The sequence below is a fragment of the Falco punctatus genome (assembly GCF_963210335.1).
Source record: "Falco punctatus genome assembly, chromosome: 1".
NCBI classification, from domain to species: domain Eukaryota; kingdom Metazoa; phylum Chordata; class Aves; order Falconiformes; family Falconidae; genus Falco; species Falco punctatus.
The window spans coordinates 109,551,943-109,572,458 of record NC_137580.1 but is presented as its reverse complement, the minus strand read 5'-3'; the positions used below and the strand labels follow the sequence as shown (position 1 = coordinate 109,572,458).

Genomic DNA, 20,516 nt, shown 5'->3' with positions numbered 1-20,516 from the left:
TTCACCTTCACCAGCCCGCGAGCAGCATCCGTGGCAGCAGCTGTCTCCCGCAGCCCCAGTAACACCCAGCAGCTCAACCAACAGCTCAAACGCCACGTTCGGAGAGAAACCCAACCACCAGCTACAGGCAGCAAGGTGCATCCCACCATCTGCTCCATCCCCTGCCCTACAAACCTGCTCCCACCCGGCCGCTGCCCACTGACCTGCCACAACGCCGCGTGTCCCGGGGAGCCGCTGCAGAGCGGGGACGCCTGGCCAGGACCTCAGCAGCACCCATGCTGGGGATGAAGCTCCCTTCCAGCACAAAGCCACCACGTTTTCTCCAGAAACCAGCAAAACCTGGGGCTGGGGGAGGCCCCTGTGATGGGCAGGGCTGGTCCCTCATCAGTGCTATCCCAGCTACCTGAGGTGGTGCCTCCTCACCCTGTGCTGCAGCTTTATGGTGCTCTGGGGGTTGAGGGGCTGCACTGGGTGAGGAAAGGCCCCTTGGCCAGCAGTTAGAAATTTATATTGGCCCGTGAAGTGTTTGGGTTTGTGCCCCCTGAGCAGGGGGTGTTGGCTGCACCCCGCTCTTGTGCCCCGAAGGCTCCCCCCGGGGCGCCCCACTCCATGCAGCATCTGCACCCCGGCTGCTTTGCCAGGCAGGGAGCTCCACCGGGGAAAATACACGGCTGGGAGGTGAGGCTGGAGAAAACCTCCGTCGTGCCGGGGCGAGACATCCGCTAGCAACGCCGCTTGGCAAAGCCATGCCCCAGGCTGAGCCCCGCAGCATCTCAGCTCCTCCGACAGCCGGGCTCGGCGAGGAGAAGCCCTTGGTTTCTGTCCTGAAACCTTCATAAAAATAGCACAATTATGGGAAAATCCGTGTCCAAGTGGAAAAGAAAACACCAGTCTGGGTTTCACAAGGAAGCAGAGCTATATAAAAGCGCACTCCTATAGCCGCCTGTTGTTTCTGTAAAGCGTCCAAAAAATTGCGCAGAAACCCTTCACCGAGGGGCACGTTTCCACAGGGTGAGGTCAGGCCCCTGGTAAAGTATTTTATTTTTTTTTCCCCCAGCATTTTATTTCACCTAATCAGAAGTTTCCGTACATGGGGAACAAAACGGCTGCAGAAACGGCCCCGGTGGCTCCATGCGGGGCAGCCCCACCAAGAGCCGGCTGCTTGATCCTGAGCCATAAATAACAGGGCAGGCTGGAAAATCTCCATGATTTATTTTAATTTATTTTTTTTCACAGAAGGCGAGCCGGTGATGCCTGGCCCCCTGCCCCTGTCGTCCTTGCAGCAGTGTTCCCCCAAGCCCCCCAACACCAGCCCTCGTGGGGATGATCCCCCCTTACAGACTCGGGGTGACCCAACCGAGGGACGTCTCTCCTGGAGGGATTTAATGTATCGTTAACCCCCTGCGTGGCCCAGACAAGGTTTGTGCCCACAACCCCCCCCCAGAAACAGCGCTGAGAGGCCAAGGGCAGCTGGGGGCTCACGGGGGGCGGTGGCTTTTGGGGGCCACGTGGAGAAGGCTGGCGCCGGGGCTCTGCCATTTCAGCCACCCCCCCCTGCGGACCCCTCTCTGCAGCCAGGGCAGGCACCCCCAGGGTGGCACCCTCCTGGGTGACATCCCCTTCATTCCCAGCCCACGTCCATGGGACATTTCTTGGCCAGCGATGGGGAACGGCCTCGATGCTATTTATTCCCCGAGCTGGAGCCGGGTGAAAATAACCCCGGTGTGCTTGGCAGCCTGGAAGTGCTACTGTAAATCCTCCCTGTCAGCACGAAAATCCCCCTGCTGGGGTGGGAGCCGTTACCCCAGTGGGAGAGGTGGCATGGGGGAAGCCTGTGGGGCTGGACCCCCGCCGGTTTGCCCAAGAAAGGAGGAAAAGAGGTCGGGGGAACCGACAAGGAAGCAACTGGCAGCAACATCCCTCCCCAGCTCCCCTGTCCCAAAAAAAGGGCTGGGGAGCAACGCGGGAGTGTCAGATTGCTCTTGAACCAGGATTAAAGGCCACCGGCACCGCTATATTTATAGCTTTGTGATCATCTTCAGCAAGAAAATAATGTCACTGGGACGGGCAGGACCCGGGAGGAGCTGTGGGAGCTGCCCCACACTCAGCCCTGGCGCTCCTTATCGCCCGTCCTCTGGCTGCGGGCGAATGTCACTGTGGCTCAGGGTGGCACCGAGGGGGGGGTTCATGCAGCAGCACCCCTCCTCCCTGCCTCCCTCCCCTCCTCCCTGCCTCCCACCCGCCGCACTCCAGCCCTGGGCCAAGGTTGCAGCAGTGATGCTGCAGCCGCTTGCCAAAGCCCACGTCGGCCACTGTCTGAGTCAGCTTATCTGCGCCCGGCTATTAATAGCTCGCTTTGGCTCGCTTGGGCTCTAATTGCAGTTTAATAACACATCTAATGCAAGCGGGGGAGAGCGCTGCCCCGTATCACAAACCCTGCAACTGCTGTCCTCGCCCCGGCTGGGCAGGGGGCTAACTGGCCCTGCCGTGGTGGCCAGGTGCCACCTGTGCCCCCCAGCCCAGGGCTCTGCTCCAGGGCACTTTTCCACCACCACCAACGCAGCCAAAGGGTCGGAGGCTCTTCCCGGGGCTGCTGCTGGGAGAGACCCCTGAGTCAGGTCTTACCTGGGATACTCAGGATGGGGAATACCAAGCGCACCACTTCTTCCTGCGGGGGGAATCTCCCCACAGGGGTCACATCCAGGCTGGCGCGGTGCCGATGCGCACCAGCCTGCTGGTAGGAACGGAGCGGAGCGGAGCAGCCGGCAGCCACCGCCGCTGACCGGTCCCCTGCCCATCCTGCCCGCCCCAGCAGCACGTTGCAGGGGAAAAGCCGTGTAACAAGACAGAAATATTTTTATTTTTCTCTCTAAATCACATCAAAGAATTAAAGTCAACAAAAAGGGCCAGAAGCCCGGGCCCTCCATGCCGGGCTGTCTGGGGCTACGGCAGCAGCGGGCGCGGGGGCAGGATGGCCACACGGGCTCCAGCCCTCAAGGGGCCCCGGCACAGGCAGCCCTGCCACCCCGCTCCTCGCCCCAACGGCTGGAAGCCAAATCCCTCTCCCCGGCCACATGTGCATGGCCCCAGCACGCGGGCGCTGTAACGGGGTCATTGGTGTCATTGCTTGTCGTGCCACCATGAGATGGGAACACGGTTAAAACCTTTGGGCCTGTTGAGCAAGCTGGCACCAGCCCCCACGCAGGGCAGCTTCGGGGGCTGTAGGAACAAGCCCAGTGCCGGCGCAGCGGTGAGGGGCTGCCCCGCACCAGAGCCTGCTCATCGCCAGGCACCGCGGCGTGCCCGAAGGACCGGCCTCGCATTGTTCGGAGATGTCATCATTCCCAAGACCTTCCTGCTGTGCAGGGCAGAGGCAGCAGGCATCTCACCATCCCGTCTCCTGCAGATGCCACCAGCAGCCTCGCGAGCCTGCAGCCAGCACATCAGGCGCAGGCATGGTGCCAGCAACGGTGAGTTAAGGTTTTGGCGAAACCAAGAAGTCCCGTTCCCTCGAGCCCCCTGGGCAAGCCAGGCATTGTAACGACCATCCCATCGGCTGAACCCGTTTGCCCACGCTCCCAGCGCCCACGGGACGTGGCTCCTCACCCGCCTCCCACGACCCTCGGCGCCTCCTCACCTCCCACCTTCCAGGAGTTGCAGCTTGAGCTCAGGGCACCGAGGAGCTGGCACCATCACGCCTCTCCAAAGAGGGTTAAGTTGCTGTTTCAGACACGTGGGGAATTAAGGGCAGCGGGTGGCACGGTGCACTGCCGGGCACTGGCACAGGGCACAGGGACAGGTCCCAGGCACGGTCATCAGTGGGATGAAGAGGGATTGCACCAGTTCAGAGAACCCCACCCCAAACACGCACTGTTTTCAATCCCACAGCCCTTTCCAAGGGAGTGTTGAGCTGAAGGCACCGGGGATCGGAAGGGTTGTGCCCCGCTCACCTGGGAGCACAGAAACAACCCTGGCATGGAAGCGGCCGCTGCCAGATGGGATGAGCAGCGGCAGGCTGTGGTTGCAGCTAGCAAAAATTACTCGTGCCCCCATGTGCCCCCTTTCCTTCCAAAGTGCAAGCTCCGCTTCCCACGCACGGATTTTCTTTGCTTTGGGACTAGCATGGACCAACCCCAGGAAAATCTCGTTTGCCAAACTTCTGAAACCAACGTTTGACTTGCAAATACCCAAACGCGCCAGACAGCTTTACCGACACTTTGGTTTAACTGCGAGTAACAGGTACCTCCTACAGGCACCGCAATACTTTACAAAACCACAGAGCTACACAGGGAATTCTACCAACAAGCAAAACTTCCAAACCCTGGGGTGGTTTTCTGGCCACTGGGAACCCTCTGACCCATTCTACCATCACAGGCACTGCTACAGAACAGTGCTGACAAAACTCTTCACCCACGGGAAGCAATTTAAGGAGAATTAGCAGATTTTTTGATTTTTTCATGGGTTTCTTGTTACTGCTGCCACTTGAAAAATACCTTACAATTCTGTAATTCCTCATGAAATAAAGTCGGTGCTTCCCTGCTGGTCTGGTTTAGGGAAAGGCACTCGGTTACGGTATGGTGGTGCCAGGTGTCAGCGCTGTCTCCTGGTCCATTTGTCGTTTCCTCTTGTACTAAATCCTGTTTTTCAGGGGCTACGGATCATCCTTCTGCTCTGCCCAGCAGGACCCTTGCCCACCACCACAGTCTCCAAGTGCTGAAGTGTTTCAAGTGCACTAGGTGCCTGCCCCGGACTGGCAGGCACTGGAAAAGAGGATAACTGGACTATTTTCAAGCTAAATGTAAAATTTCTCAGATAATCAAATTTGCACACAATCAGATTAAAACAGGAACACTGACCAGCGGTTTTAGTACTTGAAAATTTTATTTTCTCAAATGAGCACCAACACATATTGTAAATATGACAAACAATACGCCTCCCTCTAATACTGAAGAACTATATACAATGTACAAATACATGAAAAGGTGAAAACCAATTATTTGAAAACAAACAATTGCATTTATTACTGAAGCAAATGACCTGAAAGAATATGCCAAAAAAAAAAAATTAAAATAAGATCAAAGAAATAAAAGTATACACAATTTGTAAACACAAGAGCATCAATAGACAGGCTGGTATTGGAAATATCGTCCTTTAGTTTTGTCAGTGGGGAAAGCATTCCCATTTCCTTATGAGAAACAAAACAAAGGATACATACAGTTTGTAACTATGAGAACAGCTTATTTGTGGTTGTACCTTACACAATGCCATTCTGCTTGCGTTTGAATATGTTGATTTTATTTTTTTTTTCTGAATTCAAGATGATTTTGTTTCCCCTCTTCTGCTTATTCTTTTTAAACAGGATTCTGCAAAATCTACGCCTAACCTAATTGTTTCTGAGCATTTAATTTCTGAGGCCTCTCACGCGGTGAGAAGCGCTGCTTCCCACTGAGCTGAGCTCTGGTTCTTGCCGATCTGTTTACCCAACCGGGTGTTTGGGTGTCATCTCTTCAGCCTAGAACTGGTTCACGCGGAAACATGATGCTCCTCCCGAAACAAGGAAGTGCAGTGAAATGCATGATTAACACATTCTCACATACCAGTTAGAAGAACGCATACAGAGAAAATTCTCACTTGATCATCACAAGAACAACAGATTTCATTCGTAGGGTTTGGGTTTTTTTCTGTATATTTTTTTAAATCGTGTGCACCAAAAAAAAAAAGAGTATTAAAGAGCGTGCAACAGTTATTCAGCACTGAAAACAGCTCCTTGCTCAGCAAAACACAGTCCAGTGGTTTGTGCTGTTGGTCCACTTTGGGATAAACAAGAGACCCCATGAATTAAGAACGAAGAAGGGGGAGAAGGGGGGAGGTTGAAGACAGAAAGGAAAAACAAAAAAATGAACTTTACTGCCAAAGAGGTAAACTTTTACTCTAATTTGTTAAGTAGCAGCCTGGTTTAAAAAAAGAAAAAACAACAAACAAACCCAAACAAACAAACAAACAAAAAAAAACCCAACTCAAAAAGAAAACCAGGATCCATGTCCAAAGACTTTATGGTTTAGTTTAAAAACAATGACTAGTTAAAAATCTTCATCCTCCATCCCTGCTGCCCCCAAGCAACTGGCAACAGCATTTCAGAGGTTGCAGCTTATATTCAATCCTGTTTTCTAAGTCTCGGTATCTACTTCACTCCAGCCAATACTGGTGCAAGAGAATATTTCAGGCCCAGATCCTACAAACCAGATCTCCTCAGGCAAGTTGTGCCCAGATGGAGCCTACAGCTTTGCCAGGACTCGCTGTGGGAACACAAGCTGACACGGGGCTCAGGCTGCCGGATGGGACCTCCAGCACTGAGTGAAGGTGCTTCAGCACGTAACTCCAGGCACCGGGGTGCTCCCCGAGCGCCTGCAGCTACCTCCCATCTCACACTGCAGTACCTGCCTGCACTGCGGGCTGCTCTCCGTAACCTGGCCACCGCCTGCGCCGGAGACCAGTTCTGCCAGATGGAAGCGGGAGTGACTCCCCTCTCCTGCCAAGTCCAGAGGAAAAATGGATTGACTTAAGAGGAAAACGTATATGATGATTTTTGTTTCCCTTTAAACATATTTTCCAACAAATACAGAAGGAAACAGCATCATTTATAAACAACAAAAAAGTGCTCTCAGGGAGGGGCTCTGAGAAAACAGCACCAAATATATTATTTTTTTTAAAAAAATTAAATATTATTTACAAAAGCATATTTCACAAGATAATGTTGTTTTTTTCTGCTTTGTATATATTATCATCTGAATATTTATTACAGGGATCAGGATTTCAAACCAGATAATCCACCAGAGCAAAACAATTTAAAACTTTCTCAAGTCTGAGCTTTGGGGTAGTCGGGGGTGATGTAAACTCAAGGATGCGTGCAGCTTGCCAGAGATGAGGCTGCCGCATCAAAACGAAAAAAAAAAAAGTGAAACTCGCTGCTGTCCCTATCATCTCGAGGATGTCACCCACAGAGAGCAGCGCCACGGGCACTCAGTGCTCTGCGTTCAGGCACTGCCTGCCCATGGGCCACATCTCCAGCTCAGAAACCACGGTCCCACCTTGCTCCCCCCAGCTGGCAACAAACTGGCTACAGTCAACTCACAGGACCAGAGGGATGCAGACAGCGAGGTTCTTTGGTTGTGCTCTCAATGTATCGCTCTACGAGGCATTGGTTTCGCCTGCGCTGACTGCGGTAGCCGCTAGATACAGCTCTGACCATCCTGTCTGGTCACCAGCTCCCAATACTGTCATGCGTCTCAATACAGCAAGTCACAGATGAGTTAGAAGCGGACTAAAAAAAAAAAAAAGTCCTTCATATTTAATGGACACGTAGCAGAGAACAAATGCCAATGAGCTTCACAAGCCCATTTTTCCTTATCTCCCTGCACAGTGTATTAAAGTCACTCCGCAGAGAACTCTCTGGTTGTCGGGGACGTTCACAGGCACACATGGTTTTTTTTGTATCAGGGCTTGAGGCCAGATTCTCAGCAAGTGTGAATCTGTGGGTGATGACGGGACAAAACCGATTAAAACCAGATTAAGATCTTGCCGTATTCAAGCTTAGACTGGTTGCCATTAAAAGCATAACCCCTGCGAAGAGTTAAAACCAGCCCGATCTGACAGATCATCATCCTTTCTTGTCCCAAATATACGGATAAACACATTTACATCTGGTAGCTCTCTGCAGTGACGGTTCTTACTTCTCAGAGCAGTCTTCTAGACAGGCCTACCTTTTATATTGCTTTTTAATAGGCAATCACTCTAAATACCAACATAAACCCATGAGCCCTTGTGTGCTCTTTTTTTTTTTTTTTTGATTTGGGGTTAAACCCATGAGCCCTGTGTGCTCTTTTTTTTTTTTTTTTATTTGGGGTTTTGATTTTTTTTTTATTTGGGGTTATCTCTTACTTCTCCCGACTCCAACCAGACCCCTTTAAAGGCTACGTATCTGGGGAGACCAAAGAGCTCTTCAAAGAATGCAAATTACTTCCCATTAGTCAAAACCCAATAATTTGGGTCACCAACCAAAGGACAGGAAAACGGGACCAGATCAGTGCCAAAGTCAACAAGACAGTGGGCACCGCAGAATTTTGGATTTCTACTAGATTTTTATCACCGAAGGGAATATGGATGATGGAAGAAGAGACCATCAGAAACGCAAGCTGAAGCAACTGCTACACAGCCACAGCAGCAAGGGTGAAGGCAGAAGCCACCTCCTGACCGGGCAGCCACAAACGGAGCCAACTCCATCCACTGCAGGACCCAGGCCAGCCTCCAGCTCACTTCTCTCCCCAAGGCTGCAAAGTGGTTCAAGAGAAAAAACAGCCTTTGCTTAGATGGGCCATCAGGTTTGGGTTTCTGCAGAAGGACTCAACACATGAAGTTCCACCCTGGTCCATAAGCAGCCTCTCTGCCCACATCCCCTTCATTTAACAGCAAATTCCTTTCTCACCACCGGCCCTCCGTCCTGATCCCCACAGCCGAGGCTCTCCTGGGGGTGGGGGCGAGCAACAACAGATTACAGCTCCAAAGCTTCGGTTTCATAAGGAGTTACAAACCCCTGCACAATACTCTTTCCTTCTGGATTAAGAAAGATTTCCCCCAATGGATTAACCTACTTGAAAGAATTCCACAAACAAAAAGAAAATTCACTCAGAGAGATAAAACTAATTCGGTTAAATAGTCTTGAGTTATGCACCAGATACTGGCTGGACTGTTGCAGAGCAAACTTCACATTGTCACTTACGTCTAACGCAGCTCCCCTCTCACACACGATGCCCCTTCCCCACCGACCACTTCAGGAAGGTCCGCAGTAATTAAAATGAAAAAATTAAAATGGGAAGGACTTGTCCCTTGCAGTTATGATGCCCACATCTACCCCCCACGCCCCGCTTTAAACACCCAAGGCATAAACAATTTCAGGGGTAGCGGGAAGATGTTTCATTTCTTTTTCCTTTCCCATTCCCCCTGTGCCTGCAACAGGCTTCTGGGAGTGAGAAAAGGGGGGGGGGGAAGTTTTTGGGGAGGATACCTCATGGCTTGAAATATCCACCTGTGCAACACTGCTACACCAGGCTCCTCTGCTCCCTCCTCTCCCCACTCTCACACGATTCCTCTGCCAGGCTCCATGAGCGGAGCTGACGGCTGGCGCCTGGGATTTAAGAAAAAGATTCTGTAACAGTATTTTGCTACTCGCACTTGTGAAGGATTGGTAAAAGACCCCCAGGGATGCTCGGTGGAGGCCTGGAAATCAAGGGGTACCATGTGTTACTACATTTGTCCCCATCCTCCTCCACGCCATCTCCTCTTCCTTGCCTAGCACGTGCCTTTTTTCCCCCCCTGTCATATCTCCTAAGCTGCAGCTCAGCCCCCTTGTGCCTTAAGTGGTTTTCTCCTCCTCTCTGAAGGGCTCAAGAGTCAGGATTTGGTTTCTCCAGCTGTGAGGATGCTCCCCACAGCTGTGCTCTGTTGGGATGTTCGACCTACCTACCCTGAAAGATGAGAAAAAGGAGAGGCAGGGAATCTCTCCAGCCTTCAGGTCCTCCGCCCCCGCCCCCAAACAACGAGTTTATAAATGGCAAACAAAACACAGATTTGCGATTAGCTTGCGGGGGGAACTGGTTACGACTTGTGCTCAGCCGGCTTAGACTGAAGCTCCATCGATGGAGCAGGTTCTACGATTCGGAGAGAACGCAGCCGTGAGGTATTTTTCTGTCCATTTAGACAAGTAGATAGTTTCAAGCCTTGGTTAACCAGGACTTAAAGGAGAAGTACAGTTTCAACTTCTGATGACTTCCCTTTGGGCCCCGCTCCCCACCCCCTATTACCTTCTCCTGCCCAAAACTCAGGTCTTCCTCCCGCACCGAGACCTTCTGATAAAATGCCACCACAAAGCCAACTTCAGTTTGTACTTAAACATTCGTCAACATGGAATGGCTGTCGGGCATTCGGTGCATTCTCTTAGCCAACGCCAGAACAGAGAGAGAAGCAGCCAGGGTCAACTCACAAACAGATACAAAGCAAAGAGACAGAGAGACAGAAATTTAGAGGCCAGTCACCAATAAAGATGGAGAAGGGTGTGAAGATGCTCCCAAATTGCAGAGCCTCTAAATGCATGGAACCAAGCGTTCAGTCACTCTCTCACTCTTGGATATAATGTTCGGTTGGATGGCATTCTCTTACACGCTGGTAGGGCTGGGCTCTTTCCATTCAATCCCAGCCATTATCCTTGATCATGTGAGCTAGTTCAATGATGTATTTGCCTTCTTTATACTTCTGGCTGCTTTCAAAGGCGTGTTCCTAAAAAAAGGAGAAAGAATGAGATCAAGACAATATATCAAGACGATATTTGAAGGTAAATTCACAGTAACAGATCAGATCCAGCAGTGCTGGTACAAGTTTTAGCCTTGGCTACAGAGTAACACAGTCAAACTGCAGGTCCTCCTGTTGGCTTTCAGGAAAATTAAGTTAGGAGAATCTTAAATCCTACTTCTAGCTGTCTTTACAGGGGTGGAAAAAGAGCAATCGGCACCACGCAAATGTGCAGCTTTCTGCAGGCCAACGGCAACTGCTCCTTGAACTATCATTTAGGAATCATCGGTGATGAAATCCACCTCTCTTTAGGGTGGTCTGTGGATTTATTGAAGTTTATTAAGAATGCAGAGGTCCTCTCATGAAACATGCTGTAAAAACGCTACCGTTGGGAATGAGATGCAATATGGTAGGTTCCGTGTAGAAATGGAGCTTCAAGCACCAAGGGATGAGAAGGACCCACTCTACACAGACGTGTGCTTGGAGCTACAGAAACCCACAGCGCTTCAGCACTGCAAACTGAAGAAGTAAGGAAATCTATGGGATCCCTAAGCAGGAGGGTCTCCTGGTAGTGAGGTTGCATCCTCAAAAGCAGTTTCAGCTCTGCTCAGGTATTCTGTCTGCACGCATACAATGCATCTGAAAGAACATCGCTCTCTTGCTAGAGAGGCTCAGGCTTAGTGCTATATTTAGGAAATTTTGTATTTTGTTTTACAATAAACACAATTTATGTAATTAGTGTCCTTCTCCATTTGTGAGATCCATTCTGTGCTTCTGCATGGGTTCCTACTGCATCAATTTTTGATGCTGTACTTTTTATAGCCTTTCAACTGATTTATTAAAGCATATTTCTGTCCAGAGGCCACGGATACAATGTATGTTTTCTTCAGACACTGGTCAAACTGCTTTGACAAACAAGTATGCTGCGTGCCTCCTGAAGCAGAAATTAGGATGTAACATAAGCCTTTATTTGAAGGTAATTGAATTTATGGAAAGCAAGAGACAGTAAACAGAAAAAGCTCATGTTCAATAGCATTTCCAGTGGGAAGGACACAGGATTAACAATATATGGATCACTATTGTTCTGATATCGTCTCAGGAAAAAAGACAGTATGAACAACACGACTGATTGAAGTTACCTTCATTTATGTTAAGTATCACTAAGGGACCCACCAACACCAGGCCCACAGTGTATATTCTTCGTGAAGAAAGACATTAGCCACAACGAGCTCCTGCTCTGAAGGGATGCAGCAAACACAAAGCAGGTGGTGGGAAAATGGAAACACAGGAAGGAAAACAGACGTGGCTACAGACCAGAACCCACATTCCTGGTTCCCAAGTTAATGCTCTTTCCACGAGACCACATTACACACACACCTTCAGAAAGCGCTGCAGCAAAGATGCTCACAGAGGAAACAAATTATACTGATACTCACATATTTCCAACCCAGTGTGGTTTTGCAGTTTTCACAGTAAATATCTGCAACCGCATGTAATCCTGTTAATAACACCCGCTCCTCTGCAGGGCCACAGCCCACATTAACTCTGGGGAAAAAGGAGAGATGCTCCCTATTAGCGTGTCTTTCCACATCAAGACGCTACAATGAAGCTGACAGCAGTTTTACTGCAGTATTTGAAAACATAAGCAGGAGGTTTGGGATACCAAATACCACAGCTGTGCCCAAAGCAAAGATCTCTTGTAGTCACAGAACAGAATGAAAAGGTAAAATAGGATTTTTATTCAACTAAAAATCCTACAAAGCTTTGAGCAGAAGATTAATAACATTCTAGGAAATTGCACTAATTATGCATTTGAGAAAGATTTTCATTTTCAAATTGATAAAATGGTACTTTTACTTTCCCAAATGGAAAACTGAAAAATGTCACTGGAATCAGCAGTTCTTCTGAAAGACATCCCAGCAACGATCTCACCAAAACTACTTTCAGTTATTGGGAAAATTATACTTCATTTCTCTGCTAGCTCTAAAAAGTAAGTTCATATTTAGCTATCATTTATTCTCTACGTTTACGAAACTCTGAGAAGAGAATGACTCATCCGTTAGCTCTTATTTCTCAATCTGATGAGAAAAACCTCCACCTTTTCCTAGCCGCTTATCTGAAACCTCAACATACAATCCAGTATGAATCAGTGCTATTTCCTGACTACTGCTATTTCTCCAACCATTTTCAGCAAGCTCCCAAGTCTTAGGCAGAGGTTTTCTAAAGGAAGACTATCCTTTTGTTTTCTTAAGCTTATCATAAGGGATGCAGAGGTGAGACGTACAAAGTTATACTCACACTGAATTGAAGAGGTATGCTCGTCCTTGGCTTCCTTGAAAGGACTGAAAGGCAAGAAAACAAAATTCAGTTGGCTGCTTGATAGAAATAAGGCTAAGGCAGGACCTGCCCGCAACGACTGCATTAATGGTAGTTATAGCAACTGTTAGTCAGGGCCTGAGAAACGCACATCACACATCGATACAGCCTCTGAGATGGAAGGGCACGCAGCGAAATGTCAGGAGATGAGCACTGATGAACGGAGGTCTTGTCCTGCAGACGGGAAGGGAGGAGCTGCCTCCACTTCTAACGCCTGCCCATTCCACAAGGTGTACTGGCAACCCACAAAGAACTTCACCTGGTGTTACCAGGATTTCCAGTGCTGTACAAGCCCGATGTGCTTTTCAAGAGTTAATCTGTTTTCTCTCTTCTATCCCACCAAGGCCTATTTTTACACTTTCACTTCTGTTTTTGAATTTCACACTACTGCCTCAACCTTACCTAACGTAGCCTTGCTGCCAAATACTGATTTGCATCTCTTTTCTGAAAACAAGGTGCTGATGGAGGCTTCCCATGGCACTGCCAGTTCTGGAACACTGCTGTTGCACTTGACGGCACATGAACTCCCCTTAGGAAGACTGCACAGATGGATGCTGGACTAAACTGAGAGACTGGGACCGATTTGTGCAAGGTGCTGTGCACACAAATACAACCTCTACTCTAGCGATTTTACATAAGACCTTAACCTCGCTGAGGGTCTGCGAGCCTTCATATTCCCGCTGATGCCAGGGAGATCTTCATGACTGGATCTAATTAGACATATGACAAAAAAAACCTGGGTAGAGATGAACATGGACAAGAAAGAACCTCATCGTAGCAAAACCACACCAGATAATCACCAGTCACAGCACATCCTCTCTGCCCCACTTTTCCTTGGGATCTTAAGGCATCACCATGAAAAGGCAGCACTCTGAAGACAGCAGGGCAATGCCAGTCTGGTAGGACACTCCAGGTAGCCAGGACACGTCTGAGAGCCAGCAGCCTCCATTTGTGTCAGTTCTGTAACATTATCCCATCACAGTGCCTCGCTTACAAGAGCTGGCTCACACATAGCAAGTGCTACCTGCATTTTTAATGTACTTTGACAAGCACACACTGAATTAAACATTTGGTGCTTATGAGCAACAGCACAGTTGCTCTCTGTACACAAGCTACCTTATGGGATACCTCAGGGAATGTATCACCAAGGGCCAAGGAGCTGGGAAAGTCAAATAGCAGCTTTTCTGGACCATTTAATCCTTTATTTTGCACCTTACCAGGAACCTTGGAATATGTAATGGTTTTCTTAAAACCCCAACTTCTACAGATGAGTGATGATTTCAGACTAAATATCCTTAGAAGCAGGGGGAAAGAGAGTTTTGATAGAAAAGAAAAACATTCAGGGTTTTACCTCCCCATCCCATTAACACTGGTCATCTATTTAGTTAAGAGCCATCTAACCCTAGGGCAGCACAAATGTGCTTTTCCCACATCACATAAAGCAATCTCTGGCAGACTCCTGCCCTTTTCAGGTTGTCCCCTTCCGTCATTCCAGCCCTAGGGATCACAGAATGGTTTGGGTTGGAAGGGACCTTAGAGATCCCCTAGTTCCAGCCCCCCTGCCATGGACAGGGACACCTGCCACTAGAGCAGCTCGCTCCAAGCTCCATCCAACCTGGCCTTGCAGGATGTGCCCCACACCTGCCCAGCTGCTGCCTCATGGAGAAGCAAAGTCAAAGCCATGCCTGAGAACCTGCAAGCTTGCAGATGGATCTGGACACCATTTCTTACATCCACATACATCTGCATTAATCAACTGCCTCCGGCCTCCTCCGCAGTGGGAAGGCTGCTGCGTGTCTCCAGCTCATGGCCCTAATTCCCAGAGCTAGGGTATCAACCCACTAGCTCCGGCGACTATTTCTTGGATGCTGCCTGGGGTAACAGCAAGCAGCTCTGGAACAGCCTGTAAGATGTTCTCTCCATCACGAGTCCTGTTCATGTGAAAGGCAGAGACAGAAAATTCACTCACCAGCAGGAGAGAACAAAACACATTAAAGGTGTGATTTGAAACTGCCCTGACAAGAGAACAAGTACAGCCTGTCACGGTGTATAGCCTGGTGCCCTTCTTGGTGTCAAAGTATCTTCCAGAATTAGCAAAGGCTCACTTGAAGATCCCAGTTGCAAGAACATATGCAAAACGCTCCCTACCACAGAGCAGAGGCACCTCTGTGGGCAAACAGAACGCCCCAGGGCATGCAAGCAGGGAGCCGCAGCCAGCCAGGAAAGCTGCCTGTGAGGTCTGCATGGCAGCAAGGGCTCTGCCAGCTATAGAGTCACCGCCTGGCAAAAAAAATTTAACTCGGTCCTGGAGGAGTGACTATTCTTCAGAGGAATCTGAAGCCTGATATTACTTGCCACCCAGGACACAGAAGAGCCACTCTGGATTCAGAGAGGACGCCCAAGGCATTTGGCTATCTTTTTCACTCAGACAAAAGCAGTGCCCTGAGGAATCTGGAAGGAATTAAATAGGACACATGGCTCAAGCATGTTTGTGTAATTGCATTTATTAGAGAAGCTTCTTCTAATCCTTCTGCAGCACTCAAGTTCTTTATTACTGTTATTGTCAGCCGGCTGATACCCCACATGCCAACTAGGTCTAGCCTGACTGCTACAAAACACACAGACTGCGTTGTTTCAGCATCCTGTGTGGTAAAGTAGGAACCAACACAAAGCTGATGCCCCCCAGTCCAGAAAGAAGAGTCCAGGCCAGACCCTGGCAATGCTCTGCCTTGCCACAGCAAACAGCAGGGGCATCGGCTGTCTACGCTGCAAAGGAAGCATGCCAGCCTGGAAGGATGGACTGTGGAGGGGTACAGAGATGAAACAGGAGGTCTCACAGCAACATGCGTGCCATCAAAGCAAAATGAAATCAGATGAGGCTTGCTAACCATCCAGTCCTTCCCAGTAAATACTTTTCCATAAACACCAAAGTGACTAAGTTTGCCAATAACAACAACCATGGGAGCAATGTTTTTATTGGTACAGAAATAGGATTTTCCATTACTGCTGTACAAAGGCCTGTCTTTAATAAACAAAACTAAACCCATCAGCTTTGTGTTCTGGGCTCACTGGACACCATTCCAGCCCACTCCCAAGGACAGTAGCATCCTTTCAGGGGTGCCTTTCCTTCCAGCTCAAGCCAGTGCTTTAGGGTATCTAAGGGCAGTAATTGCAAAAACCATCAGATTAACTAACTCCTGCCCAAGCAGAACTTTTCAACATACCACTGCTCAGCTTTCAGTGCTGTCGCCTGTCTTAAACATTCACCCTCCAGCTAGCTAAGGATTCAGCAAGTCATATAAAAAGAAGTGAGAGAAGTCTGGCAACCACCTCAGGTTCACCTGGGCATCTGCCCTCTTTAAGACTAAGCCAAACCTATCTTTACAAAGGTAGCACAGGCAGGTTTTATCTGGGTGTTGGAACCTCAGCATTTTCTGGAGATGTTCCTTCTCTTCTGGCACTCCAGAAAAGCTGGCACATGCTGTAATGGGCACTATGAAATCAGAAGAAACAGGTATATTTATACACAAGCAGATGTTCTTTTCTGTTTGGTTGTTGTTTTTTTTTAAGAAACACACAAAGAGATTTCCACAACACGCTTGTTTTCACTGAACAGTGACAGTCAGCAGTAAAACCTACGTTCTCTGCTGTGCATTTTCCCTGTGTAGACATTTTTGACACACATTCAAAGGTGTATCTCACACGCAAACTTCTAAATCCAGACTTCTTATTCTCTAAAACAACAGCTCCTGGCATCACTTCCCAGCTAAAAGCAATGGAAAGGATTTTTTTGTTGTTGTTTCCCACTGAAAGCCCAAGCACATATTTTTCTCTGCACTGCTAATGCTCAGTGTCTGGCTGGAAACACATCTGGATGTGCCAGCAACAAAACTCTCCCTCCCCATCCTGCCTGAGCACACAATACAAATGTATTAATTAAACACAATACAAGCTTTTGAGATGTGCAGTGCACAACAGCTTATTCCTCCTGACTCCTCACGTTCAAAAAGCTTCCCTGCTCCTGGGTGCTCTGCTCAGCATGGAGGCAGCTCAGAGCTGCAGGGCTCGAGGAGTGCTGATTTGAGTAGCCAGGTGGGAAACCACAAGCCTGGAGTCAGCTCTTTGGCTGCAGATCCTTGCCTACTGAGCTGTCTCTTGTTACGGCAGAAGCTCCATGTTAAGATGCCTTTGGCAGCTGCTCTTGGTTTAAGAAGTTCCTATCACCCAATTTGCAGACACTCATTATGGCCCCTTCAGCTGTGCTGATTCCAAATTAGGTCTGTGAAATCATTATTTTTAAGGACAAATACTTCGGGGGGGTGGGGGTGGGGTGGTGGTGGTGTTTGAGGGAAATAGCTTTCTCTCCTCGTACCATATCATGGATCCAGTTTAAAGCGCAATCACCCAGACGACTAAATAATCACAGTATGGGGGCAGACACAAGTTGTTCAGAGTAGGAAGGTCTCAAAACGAAATATGCTGGCAAAGAACCACAGTGCAGAACTGCAGCTCTAGTGAGAGACAGGCTGCGGGATAGGGAGCTTGGGTTTCACAGACGCTGTTAAACCAGATCTGCCGCAGAAGGAAGCGTTACCACGCAGCCAGCATCGAAGTGCCAGCTCCTTTGCGGCAGACATGTTCTGCTCACTAGAGACAGACTCAGCCTGCAAGACTCGAAGTTGAATCCTTATATATTCAACACCCACGACCTTGGGAGCTGTCATTTTGGTTTAGTCCACTTGTTATATTCTGGCCTCGATCCAAAGCGCTGAATCTACCACTCTGAGCAAGCCGCAGAGCCGCCCTCCGTGGAGCGACAGCACGCAGCCGGCCAACACGCGTGCAGGGGAGGGCTATGCCCCTCCATCACTCCAGCCCGTCTCACCTTCCACCTGCCTTCCCACCACCACCAGACCTTTGCACTTGCACATTCCCGTTACTGGCGACTGCTGGAGACACAGAAGGAAATTTTTACATTCCATCAGTACAGCTAGGGAAAAGCACGAATCCTGAATGCGCTCCAAACACGCCTACACACCATACCCCTTTTCCCTAGTACCTACAGCTTCTCATTCACTGCGCAGCCCACTCAGCAGTTCCACACGCTGAACAGATGACAGGATTAATACCCCAAGTCTTTGTGACGACATCCGACGATAGGCTAAACACAAAAAGAGCTGGCTGGAATCATCTGGAAAAATAGGAAGCAGTTGCCAGGACTAAATGGCTACACACTGATGCTTGTTCTTTGCAGACTGCAGCGGAGAAAACCCCCACTTACCTATATCCAGCTGGCAGCCTTTTAACAAGCCAATAAAACAAAAATGAAAAGGCATCCAGTCCCAAAGAGGTACAAGAGGAAAAAGGAACAGAGTGTGCCCCTCCACGCCGTGCTCTTGAAAGCTATAAAATATTCTCACTGCAAGGATGCAAACAGGAGCAGGGGGACCAAAGCCACTGCTGAGATCAAGGGCAGCCGGCACGTCCGAGGCAGTGCAAAACGGTAGCACCAGGAGAAGCAAAATGACCACAGCCATCTGGACTCTTCAAAAAAGGGACGTGTTTTCTGTGCCTGTGATATCCCCAGTGGGGCAGAGCAATTCAGTGAGTAAGAGAAACAGTATTATGAACTCCCAGGTTTAACAGGTACTGAAGTCTGCGTGAGAAGAAATCACCCCGTGATCTGTTCAGAGATGACTCTGTTATCACTTATTTCACACCGACATGTACAACTTTTGGTTTTAAGTTACTACTGTCATTTGCACAACACTGACTTTTAAGATTTATCTATCCTTGCTGCTGATTTAACCCTTAAACATTTAAGGATGAGATTTTCTCATAAAATACAATTTGAATAGGGAGAGGAGACCCTGAAGTGTAACCAAAGCACGATGTCAATCCGACTGGAGGGCAGACAAGTTTGCATATAAACATACGCTCCAAAACACAGGCTCGCTTCACATTAATCCCATTTCCCTCTAGCACTTAATCCCAATTCCTGTCAGATGCTACCCCACCTAACAACCAGCGTCACACCGAAAGCTCTGCCGTAATGGCACCTTTCGAGCCCTATTCATTATGGCAATAACGATTTGATTAAAAAAGGGCAATGTGTTCCAAGCAACCGCTGTGCCTGCTAAGAGCACGAGGTATACGCTGACCCTGTGAGGAGGTTACCTGTGAGTCACTGCGCACTGGGAAGAAAGTTGGGAAAATGTAACTATGAAAATACCTGCTGCAGATGCTAGGGTCTGCCCTAGGCAGCACGAGCCATTTCAACCATCTACTTGCATCATACTCAAGTATTTCCCAAAGGAGCACGTGTTCAGTTACTTGGTTCCTGTATCTGCACAGCCTACAGAGACCTCCTCAGGGTTCGTTAATTCCACCTTGTTCTTCCTCACAGAAGGGACAGCCAATGATCAGATTAAACTGAGATTCAATTTTGCTCCGATTATGCGAGATACAGACCCACGTCAAGGGAACTGGTTACATTATTCCACCTCGTGCACAGATGTGACCTTACCCTGTTCTAACTGCATTCCTGAGTTTTAATTGAGTTTTAACATGGGTTCTTAATGCTATTTAAAGCCCAAAGTCGATATGGAATTAGTGGACCAAACTCATCTCTGAAGTAATTCAATTAATTCAGCACGGCCTTACTCCCCAGCAGTTTACTTTGGTGTGTGAATACACAGTGAATAACTACCAGTCTGCCGTGCTCCATCCTAGGCACAGCTACGTCTGAGCAGTTTTACACCCTGTTTATGTCTCAGGTTATGTAGTCAGTGAGAAGGAAGGCGCGCAGACTGGAAAAACGAAAGATGTTACTACTTTTTTATTATTATTCTGATGGAAGGTGTTATTACAATTTTTTATTCTGTCCCCTGGCAGCAGCAGGCGTTCATTCAACTCCCTCGTTCCCTCCACACCCGACACAAGCCAGGACGAGCCATGTTTCTGCTACGAGCCTTTTGTCCTAACAGGAACCAACTCAGCACTTTCACCGCACAGGATAGGTGGGGACAGGCTGCAGCCAGACAGTGCAAAAGGTCCAAATACACACCCACAAAAATACCAGCAGGCTATCCCGTTGGCATCACCTCCACCTCCGTGGAATGAATCTTCTGCTGCTTGGAACAGGCTGTATGGTCACGCCGTCGGAGAAAAGGTCAATGTAATGGAACATATTATCAGCGACTGAAGAACCTCATGCTTCTGCTACATCCTACTTTAGCAGGGAAAGCATCAATTCCTGCTTCGTGTGTGAGAGGAGAACCTTTACCCCTTGGAACTGTTTCACGTTGCAGAAGCAATGCTGTGTGAGCTGGGTCCAAGTCCTCTATCCTGTGCCACAACCAGAAGAGACTGAAGGACAGACTTTCCAAACAGGCTGAAAGAATTTAGCTGTCACCTCCAGCTGAAGCCATCTTCAGAGCTACTTCAACCTCCAACAGCCCTTTAGTGTTCACAAAGCTTTCACATCACAGACTCTGCTGTGCTCTGAATGAAATCCACATGTTCCACTGCTACATGTCAGTCTCCTCACTCCCCATCCTTAAAATACTCAGCTTGGCTCAAAATCCAGGCAAATTTAAGTAATAGTTGATTTTTAATATTTGTTTTAAATAAGGACTTTTTTGTTCATTTAGTTTTGTTTTTTAAAGTGAGATTCTCTCATCTTTTCATGTTTCTAGGACCTGAAACTAAGAAAAATCAGCACTGTTCACAAGACTTCCAACGATGCTAAGAAAAAAGTATCATGCACCACGAGAGGTCATTCAGCCCACTCTCTGCAG

General features: G+C 48.6%; 1 protein-coding gene across 1 annotated transcript in view; it reads right to left on the bottom strand.

Moving 5' to 3' along the window:
- Positions 1-4,862: 4,862 nt before the first annotated feature.
- The window catches only part of YPEL2 (yippee like 2), a 39,845-nt gene continuing 24,191 nt past the window's right edge, over positions 4,863-20,516 (bottom strand). Inside the window, exons 3-5 of the mRNA XM_080384626.1 lie at positions 12,640-12,683; positions 11,778-11,886; positions 4,863-10,329 (exon numbers count right to left, since the gene is read on the bottom strand). Of these exons, the coding sequence (XP_080240752.1) occupies positions 10,240-10,329; positions 11,778-11,886; positions 12,640-12,683 (243 nt within the window). The 3' untranslated portion in view covers positions 4,863-10,239. The remainder of the gene's footprint in view (positions 10,330-11,777; positions 11,887-12,639; positions 12,684-20,516) is intronic.